Source organism: Primulina huaijiensis, chromosome 11 (genome assembly GCF_012295235.1).
Source record: "Primulina huaijiensis isolate GDHJ02 chromosome 11, ASM1229523v2, whole genome shotgun sequence".
In the NCBI taxonomy this organism is placed as follows: Eukaryota; Viridiplantae; Streptophyta; class Magnoliopsida; order Lamiales; family Gesneriaceae; genus Primulina; species Primulina huaijiensis.
The window spans coordinates 19,704,783-19,715,399 of NC_133316.1; the positions used below are offsets into that span (position 1 = coordinate 19,704,783).

The following is a 10,617-nucleotide window of genomic DNA, read 5'->3' on the forward strand; positions in this document are numbered from 1 at the left end:
TCATGTAAATATTGGTCGGCAAAAATAAATAAGAATGATATGTAATTACCTCAAAGAATTAGCAATTTCGGCACATACCAATAATTAACAATGCGAGAAATTGGAACTCCTCCCTTCTTGAACGCTCTCAAAATAATACCAATATCTTTCCACAGTGACACAAAATTAATAATTATCTATTAAATACACAAAATTATCACCATAATACTTAAAGTTTAGGATTTCCAATATGCCATTATAATTTTATCATTGATTATACCAGTTTCTCAACATTGTAAAATTTTGCATCATGCATGTTCCCTGCATGAGTATCAGGTACCTCAACTATCATATGCATGTCAATATGGGTGTCAATCCGGGTGGGTTGGATCGGGTTGAGCAATAATACTATTCAAAAATTGTTCAACCCGAACCCGAGCTAACCTGGAAACTCTCCACCCGAACCTGAACCCGAAGCAACCCGTATAACCTAATTTTGAATTTTTTTTAATAATTTTTTTAAAAATAAAATTCAAAAAAAAATAATACCAATATTTTAATTTAAACATATAATAGTAAAATCTCCATCATATATGTGATTTAAATTTGAAAATCTAATTATAGAAAAATAAAGTATATTTACTAAATCAAATAAATAATTGTTTAAAAAATAAAAAATGTTCAAAATAAATATTAAATTATGAAAATTTATGATATAAATATAAAATAAATATTTTTTCAGACATGCAATATATAAAAATGTAAGCAATATTTATTAATTATATATATTTTAAAAAAAATTAAAATTTTCGGGTCAACCCGGGTTGACCCGAACCCAACTCAACCCGATAATTTTTTTCGGGTCATCTATCGGGTCCAACCCGATCTGACCAGAACCCGAAAACCTCAAACTCGAACCTTAATTTTTTCAGATTGAACCGTGTCGGAGTGGTGGGTCGTGTCGGATTTTGGCACCCCTACGCATATGCGGATGCTATAGAATAATCGAAATATGACATTTAAACTAATATTAAGTTTCTAACTTGTTAATCATGTACCTGCTAGAATCATCTTTAATTTTTATCACATAGCAAACTGAATATAAAAATTTGGTATCAAGACAAAGGCACATGTTTGGTTCCCGTAAACTGCAGAACCAATCCTCATGATTATCGCACTTGCGCAAGCAGTAACAGCACACATTGATTAACCTTAACATGATAATTGCAATATCATTGATGAGGGAGATACCCTTACTCTTTATTGAATCAATATCAATACAAGTTACTCACCACCGAAAGTAGAGAGATTGAAGTTACTAAGAAAATGAACACTTCAGATACACTCGATTTAGAAAACTACCGTAAACACTAACACGAGCAAAATAGAAGACAATAAGACCTTTACTTCTATAGCTCTGCAGCTATTAAATCGATATATCGATCTATGACCGATTACAATTTTGATGCTGCTGGAGTAGTTGGTGTTCTGGCCCTCCTTAATAATCCTTCTTGAGTCGCTGAAACTACAAGCTGCATTTTACAAGTTGTTAACAGGCATTAATTATAGACATCTGATATATGAAATTAGAAAGAATCGTTGATTTACCTCTCCTTTTCTCGTGAAAATTTGTCCCATTACATATCCACGAGCAGCATGAGCATTCGGGCTATCAATCTAGGAGGGGTATGCAACACTTCCACATTAGAACTTAAAGACGAAATGAGTTGCTTACACATCATATAGCTACTTACCACAAACAATAGCCAATCATCGGCCCTCAGGGTCCTGTGGAACCACATCCTGGGAAAAGAATGGAGATTATGCAAGTATTAGGTGCATCTCAAGCGAAAGACAAAGAATCCCAATATTTTGAAACTCTTGAGCTTTTAAAAAAGAAATTTCTATTATTGTATGATTATATGTGGGAAGTTTTGTAATTTGAAGGATCACTACCATGACTATGCTGCCAGTTAAGTTGATTTTCCAAATGACAGTTAATGGTAGAAAGCTAAAACATGAGCAAGGCTAGAGATCAAATAACAGATGGTTTACCAATTAACAACCACGATAGATTCAGAAGACGGCTATTGAGATTTTCAAAGTTTCTCGCAAGTTCCTATATAATGCTTTTCATCATTTTGATGTCTGTATGAATGCTAACCGAACAATGGTTGTAAAAATAAGGGGGTTGCAGAAAACATGGCAAACAATATCAATATTTTTTTTAGAGATATTTCTATCAATTCGATGTTCTACTTTCTTGTAATTTTGGCCAAGTTAAATACAGTCACTTGGCTAATATCTCGAGGTGTTAGGAAAAGTATTTGAACATAGTTCCTCCTTTCAACATCACAAGCAAAAGAAACACAACAGAGACTTCAAAATAAGGAAGTACTTGCAATTGATTTATCTTGGTTGGAGGCTGCCACATAACGTGGTCAGACCGCTATCTCATGATTGCTCCACAATACAATCAAACAAAACATTTCATTCAGAGAAAAGGACAATAAACCTATGCAGAAGTAATTCAATAGGATTGGTGCTACACCATGGACACCTTTAGATGTGATCCATCAGATTCAGACGGGAAAATAGAAACCTCAGACAATTGATAAAATTTATAGAACGACAGAGATATGCTATGCGGTATTTTCGTGGCAGTCAGACTGACGCACAGACGTATCTGTATCAATCGGCACAGATGTTACTGTTTTAGTCTTTCCAAGCATTTGAAATAATCCTTTAATCATGAAAAATCAAGAACTAGTTTAATTAAACGGCAGAGAATCTGTGGGGGGTGAGAGATGTAAATACTCACGAGTGATCCAGGCTGACACTAGATGACTTCAGACCCTTTTCACGATGAGGATTCAAACTAACTTGGAGAAATATTAGATCAGACGCATATGCCACAACACATCTGGGAAAAAAATACCCAAAGATATACGCTCATCAGTCTTTGCAAATGTGTGAAAACTTTTAACTGCATATAAAATAGAAATCCGAGAACGAATCAGTTCTGTTCCTGAGATTCTGGAACTTCATGACAGCTATCCAAGTTTCAAAATTGCTGGTTCAATTCCAAAAATTATATTATACATGGCGGAAAATTAAATATCCTAGACAACCACATAAAATAAATAACAGAAATAAGAAATGCATAACTCGCAGTAGTAGTTTAGATACACAGATATACTTATAACTAATACCCGATAAGCGTATCAAAGAGGACAAATTGTATGTATCAACGGGAATAATATTGGAGCTCAGAAGATATTAGACCAGTGTCAACGGCCCATGGAAAAAGGCCGCCAATTTATAAAGCCTATCAAAGAAAATCCAGGTGTCACGTGGGAAAGAGCAGGTAGTTAGTTATGCATGGGAAGGGGGAAAGATATAATGAGACAGGACAGATTTTGTTTATGTGGGTGCTAGCTTTGCTAGGGCAGGGGGAATTCGTTCTTGAGTGAGAGTAATGGGATAGTTGATTTTACTAAATTTCTATTTATACACGAGGGTTTGCTAAATATAATAATATAACATTACTTGGTTGAAATTGTTGTTGAATTGATTTGCTTCCTTTATTGATTTTGTGTTTGAAATTTTGTGTACTTAATTGTGGTCATAACATATGTCAAGGCAGGGAAAAGAAACTTAAAACACCCTACATATAGCAAAGCACATTTCCTAGGAATCTGGTCAATAAGGAAAATGATGGCACCGATCATATACAATTCAGAAGCAGTTCAATTTTAATGATAAGCATCGTTAGCTTCACCTCTGTACTCAATCAAATATACAATAACAGGGAACTGCTAGGACACACTTTTACCTATGCAAAGCCTGATCATCAGAGAGTGGATCTCTTGCTCTAAACCAGAACCTTAAACTGCAGAGTGTTGCAAATACATAAAGACAAATAACTGAAAAGCTTTTCAAGTCTTTCATTGTCAAGACAAATTAATAATAAATTCAATTTAAGAAACCTTGGAGGTGATTTTGTGTAACTAGTGGAAGTATTAGGATGACAGAACCTAATCTCTATGGGCCAGGGAACAAACTCAGCAGTGGCAACCTTGTTCCTGTAGTTCCTGTTAAAAGTAAAATATTAAATCAATGATAATAAATGTAGCAAGTATTTCACATTATCTAAATGAAAACTCATTACAATGACAACTCATTCAAAGAATTCCTGATCACGGAACAGACAGGGAAAGAATCTATCAATCTTCAGGACATGGATTGAAAAGAGCAAACCTCAATCCAAGACATCTTTCATATGTTACCATCTTAAGAAAAAGATTGGAAGATATTATCAGTCTGTTACGTCAATATGGGACTTTTTTTCCAGCCAAGAGAAACTCACCGAGTAGGACACTTATGACCCAAATTTCTGCTAGCCTATTAAGGCATCTTTGTTTTCTTTGCCAAACTACTGACAAACTCAAAAGGTTATTCAGTTCTAAGCAGTGTCTACCACCACCATCACCCACTTTCTTAAGATTATAAGTCTGATGGCCGTGGGATGATTGCCCATATCTGGGTACCTGCTCAATACCATTACAACAGTCGAACAAAGTCAAAGGTACGAACGACTAATTTTTTGTCTCGAATTGCTTGTCATTATTGATTGGAAAGTAGTTATCAAAATATCCAAGAGCATCCACAAACATTCAAAACTTTATGCATTCTCTAAAAACAAAGCTTTTCAAACACTTGTTCTGGAGAGTCCTGACATTAACATACACCTAAAGGATGCATTGAAACATCTTGCAACCACATCTCCGCTCTCGTTCCTGCACCCCTATTCAGTATACTACTTGTAGTTCATTATCCCCCTCTTCGTTTGGTGGAGTAAATCCTATGGACTGATATCCTTCAAACCTAAACAAAAGTGCCACCTATTAAAACTAAAGGATAGGAAGTCTAACCTGGGAAGGCGGGGGTCAAAAATACGCCTATCACGCAAATCTTCCATTGATGAGAGCTGATAAATAAACACAATATCAACTTCTTCTGAAGAAACAAACAAATTATTAACACCGATTAAACCACAGTTTGAGAACCTCCTCAGGATAAGGCACTGAAGGAATTGTTGCCAACTGGTGATTGAATCCTTCTTCCTCTTTCTGCAAATTTGTTTGTGCAATGAGGTCGCCGTTAATACAAATGAAAATTCAAAAATGAATCAGATTTCAAGGCTTCTGTATCTTATAAACTCTATGAAAAGCCAGGTAATAATTCCCATAAAATTGTAGCAAACCATAAATACGGTAAAAGTGGTACATATGAAGATGCATTAACAGTAAATCATTCTAGATGTTCGGAAAATGGTAGCGGTAAGAAACCATACAAGAAATTTAAGAAGGAATCGATAACCATTCATCACAGACAATGATTAAGATCATCCAAGAAGATGACCACTAAGTTAGGACGAGTGACATGGTTTCTTGAAGTTCGCAAGCAAGCTAAAGATTAATGTGCCAGAAAACAGGAACTGACTTTCAGCATTTATATATTCACACTGAAGCTAGATGTTTTTGGCCTCGTGGCTAGAGTTGAATGCAATATTTCTCAATTTCTAGTTTCTATAGTCCAAAAGCCACTTCAGAGCTGGAAACCAGAGGAAGTATCGTGATTCAGATTTAGAGTTGGGCGATGCTTCCTTAATTTTTAACTTAGGCAACGTAGGATAAACCATAGGGTTTTCAATGTAAGGGAGATCCCAATTGAGAATCTGAAGTGTTGTAAACATGTTATACATCTTTTTTCGATCCAGAACTCCGATCTTCAAAGCATTACTAGCGGATTGATTTCAAGAATAAATTTTGAAAGGGCTGACCACTTGTTTCAATTACTCTTCCGGAAAATAATTCTGCCTTGATGATTCATTAATGAAAACAAATTATTTGTTTAAATTAAAATATTATGGGAGCTAACATCATTAAATAAAAGAATGTTGCAGTTAACATTAGCAGTTGCTACACAAAAATACTGATTCATGAAAAAAGTGAAAATGATAAATTATTAGAGATTATGAGAAGATCAACGAGAGATATCAGATTGATTTTATATATCTTAGATTGATAGTGGTTATCTTAAATTGATAGGGTGTATCTTCAATTACCATACATTAGGGAATTGCTCAGTTAGGAATTCCAATCTTTAAGTATTATTTTATATTATTTTTAGGAGACTTTGCCTTGTAAGTGTACAAATGCACATACATGCTATTGAAAAATACAAGAGTTTATTTATCTAATTCTTGACAGAAATACTTCCACAAAACTGGAAGCCTGCAACCGGTGTTATTTATACAGCTCCTCTGATACAAAATTAGCAATTTAGCATATTGAGGTGTCAACTAAATAAAGGTTGCTCATGAACAAATACAGTCGGATTATTCCTAATTGACCGCAGGCATACCTGAAAAGAAGCGAGTAATGTAAATACAACCTTCCCTTTTTGAATTGCTTCTACCCTTCGGGTTGTGAAGCTTTTTCCATCACGCACACGGTACACTTGATAGATAATCGGCACTGAAATAAATGAAATTTCTCATTTAAAGTCAGGCCAACAACCAAGTGCATGCCAAATAAACATTATCATAATCGTTGTTAATAGATTGCGGTAAACCTAAAATAGGAAAATTAGAAAATTATAGGACAACACCACCGCAGGGTGCTCTAAACCACTAACTAAAACTGATATGAAAAATAAGATAAATATGTCACCCAAAATGGCTATAGGTAATACTTGCTCCATCGTACACAGCTCGTAAGAAGAGGCGATCAATTTCAGATCACAGCAAGAGTGAACTAGTATCTTGTTCAACAAGAAGTAATAAAGATATTGCATAGGCAGACGATATTTTACTATCCATAGACTACAGAACATATTGAATCCACTGTATAGTTTATGGGGAATGTTGAAACAATAGCCATTCTATATCGATCAAGTCAAATAAATAGCAGTTGCCTTGTATTATTTGATTTCATTCTGCATCTAGGAAAGTTTTTCCAATGACAATCAAGTGAAATATAGCTCCATAAGTGGCAACACATGTATGAACTCAACAAATGTGGTGATTTATCATGAAATCAGTGCGGTGCCAATCTTGTCATCTACTTGATCAAAATTAGATAGGAAAGTTTAGACAGTGAAACCAAGTAATTTTATGCAAACTTACTGTCAAAATCTCCAACAAGCAGGAAGTATGCATGCAAACTGTGAACAACCTTAAGACAATCGACTGTCTTCGATGCCGCAGCCAGTGCCTGCAATCATGGACAACTATCAAACTCCTACTAAAATAAATGCTCAAGAGGATAAAATTAAAAATTAAAAGTTAATAAGTTTGGCTGTGTCAAGCTAGATGAATGTAAATTGAACATCGAAAACAAAATCCTTCAAGATGTCAATTTGAAGACAACTGAACCAAGCACTTAATAACGTTACCTCGGACATATGAACTAAAAAGAATACTTATCATACCTGGCCAACAAACTGCCCTCCAAATACTTTGCCGAATTTGGGAGCATCTGGTAAAGTGATTCCTTGAAAAATGTTAACCTATGGACAGAAAACGTGGAAATGAATAACAAATCCTGCACATATAGGCAGCACAAAAGAGAATAGAGTATCAATAAGCATGAGTCCCGTGAAGTAAGTAGATTATTAAATAAAGATCTCAAGTCATAATTCCTCCAAATACAGAACACCAGATCTCCCAGGAGATAATTTGAAATATCCAAAACCAAAGATGGTATTTGCTAGAAGCAACATAACAAAGGCAGTCAATCAATATAAGGTGTTAATATGGCAAAATATAAAATATCAGTGAAACTCACAACCATGACACCATCATCTATCACTTAAAAGACATTTTAGTTCCATGACTTTGTTTTCTGCAAGTAAACAAAAAAGCCCAGACTATAGTACTTTTCTTCATGGTGATTGATAACCAATCCAACCAGGATGGATATACTTTCGATGTTTAAAGAAATATGTTTCCAATCCATAACAATTAAAAGAAAGCCCAGTGCCTTCTGTCATAAAATCACAATTCATTAGAAAATCATGAATCCACCACATGAGGGGGTTCACCATTAAATCCCATCAAAACTGAAATCAATTAACAAAATAAAAATGCGAGTGCCAGACATTTTTGGAGACTCCAGCAAAGGTTAATTGAGGAGACTCCAAACAAATCAAACTTGGCAGAGACGCTAGTTACTCAACTACCTTTCGTCCTCAAGGTGCACCTACAATGTCATGGGGAGAAAGTTCAGACCGTTGATAATTATTATTAGAAGAAATAACCGAAGTTGTGATTGCTATGGCTTTAACATGCTTTTGGATAAAGCATTTGACCAAGGGAAATTTCAAATTCATCATCTCTCAATTTACGCCAACATCAGTGTTATTATGTTATAAGAAACTTATATTTCAAATGCCTCCTCAAATTAGATCTATCCACCCAAATCAACTGCCTCCATCCAAATGCAATCTAAAAGGTCCTTCCCAAAATGTAAAGAGAGCACACTAGAATCTCTCCAATAGTACCGAATCACATAGAACAGCCTTATAAACTCCTTTCAACTTAGTTTGAGTGAATAGCAGTGTTTTTCATTTGTTACCACTCAGTACTTTCCTTCATAAGTATAAAATCTACTTACATTTCGAATTGAAGAGAAAATTAAACATGGTTCGAAACATATTGAACATACATCTACAGGATCCAGATGTAATATCTGCTCCATAAGTGAGTCTTTCTCCAATGCCTCATCCGAACTCCAGATTGATTTGGGTTTCAGTAAATTTACGTGCTCGGTAGGCAGAATTAAGCAAGTCAACTGCCATCACAGACAGTGGTCTCAGAAGCATACTTGGATAACAGTGAGTGACGAGCTGCAACAGAATGAATTGAAACAACCAACCTCGGTCAAAGCAACCACATCCGCCTGATGAATAGATGTTGTCATACCTGCAACTGCATCAGATTCCTGTAATAGTACTCGTACAGAAGCAATGAATACTATGCTAACAAGACCTCGAGAATATGTGCATGACAATAGACAATGCTACATTCAGATACAACTTGTACAAAAAACAAAGCAGGCCATTAATAATATGGGCACTTAACTTGCATATAACAGTCATGATGAATCAAGTTAAATTCAAATACAATTGTCTGAACAAGAGTCATCATGAATATCATCCCATGAACAAAACGATAAAACGTGCGAAAAAAATTTGGTACTTCTCAAAATTAGCATCTAACCATGACCAAAATAATCGTATTGCTTTAGCTGAAACTCATGGCGGTTTACATCATCGGAATGAAATGAGCCACATACTTCAGCCTGGAAAAAAAATGTAAGACCCATAGCTGTAAAAACAGAAAATGGTCATACTGGCATAACATTACTTGGAACATAGATGAAAAGAAATAAAATACCTCTCCATTACATATGAAATATATGCCATCTGCAACTTCACCTTCACGGACTACATATTCACCTTGATCTAGACCAAAGAGTGTGTTAAACGAGCTAGGTATATGAGACTAGAAACTACTCACCCATGTGTCAAGACCCAGTACTCAAAGGTGCTCGTTACAACAGAAATACAAAATATTATATCATATTTGTGCAAGCTAACATGGTTCATCAACCACAAAAATTAAGTCAATCTCGAAAAGATATTTTTCATTAGAAGAATTGGAATAATAAACTACTCCATTCTAATTTTAATTTTCTAATCTATGCCTACTCATGAATTAATCCCATTTTAATTCAAACATATAGTCATTTTTTCTTTTCGGAATCAATGCACTCATATACACAAATTTGCAAGATCACATGAACAACTTAAAGCACAAAAATAAAAACAGGATCAGTATTCAAAATCAGTATTAAATACAATGCAGGCACGGACAGAAAAAATAAAACCAACTTATTTGGAGTTTCGATTCATAAAACATTGATCTTTATATCCATAACAAATAAAGCTCGAAACTTTTTACTGGTCCCAGATCAATAAGGTCAAAGTTCATAAATACATCAAGAAACACAAAATAATTGGGTCGATCAGTGATCGTTTCAGATTGAAGTTGAATGATCAAAACATCAAACAAGCTGAACAAAAAATCAAAACCCAACTGAACCTTAACAAGCACACCAAAATTCAAAATCCATCATGAGCTGCCTGACCGGTATTTCCCACAATTCAAACCCCAGACACGTCGATTCACAAAAAGTGGTGCAATCGATTTACCGTATCGTTTGAAAGAAACTACTTGAGCGATTTTCTTAAGCGAAGAACTCGGAAGCCTCTGCAGCAGCGGCACACCACCCAAGAACTCGATCACTGCCAATTCGACACACATCAAACGCTGAATCCGCAAATTCTTTTCCTCAAAAAAAGAAAATTTGCCTAAATTATTAGAAATTTGAGGGCTATGAAATGATGCATACCCAACTCGGAGTTCATGGCAACAAAAGCTGCAATTTTGCGGAATGAAGGAACTATGGTGAGCTGAGAAAATATCTGCTGTGAGTCTGACACTACTTCCGAATCAGTCCGCCGACACGTAGCAATTTTGACACGTGCAATTATTATTGTATTACTAGC

General features: G+C 35.1%; 1 protein-coding gene across 4 annotated transcripts; it reads right to left on the reverse strand.

Moving 5' to 3' along the window:
- Positions 1-1,185: 1,185 nt before the first annotated feature.
- Positions 1,186-10,617, reverse strand: LOC140987658 (acyl-CoA hydrolase 2-like). Of its 4 annotated transcripts, none has more exons than XM_073456257.1 (17): positions 10,461-10,617; positions 10,261-10,353; positions 9,443-9,510; positions 9,266-9,347; positions 8,922-8,968; positions 8,712-8,837; positions 7,477-7,554; positions 7,172-7,259; positions 6,409-6,521; positions 5,049-5,111; positions 4,914-4,969; positions 3,969-4,073; positions 3,815-3,871; positions 2,801-2,902; positions 1,734-1,782; positions 1,588-1,656; positions 1,186-1,511 (listed from the first exon to the last, which is right to left on the reverse strand). In XM_073456257.1, the coding sequence occupies exons 1-17, from the start codon at positions 10,474-10,476 to the stop codon at positions 1,434-1,436; spliced, it is 1,290 nt and encodes a 429-aa protein (XP_073312358.1). In that variant the 5' UTR covers positions 10,477-10,617; the 3' UTR covers positions 1,186-1,433. The 4 variants fall into 4 exon arrangements, with proteins under 4 accessions (XP_073312358.1, XP_073312356.1, XP_073312357.1 ...); XM_073456255.1 differs by having other exon boundaries at positions 8,922-8,974; XM_073456256.1 differs by lacking the exon at positions 10,461-10,617 and having other exon boundaries at positions 10,261-10,387.

What these genes read in the sequence shown, in the direction of transcription:
- LOC140987658 (XM_073456255.1), bottom strand. An exon ending in ATTTCATATGTAATGGAGAG is followed by an intron (nt 9,348 to 9,442) that starts GTATTTTATTTC and finishes TTTTTTTTCCAG; the next exon opens with GCTGAAGTATGTGGCTCATT. An exon ending in GCTTGTTGGAGATTTTGACA is followed by an intron (nt 6,522 to 7,171) that starts GTAAGTTTGCAT and finishes CATTTATTTCAG; the next exon opens with TGCCGATTATCTATCAAGTG.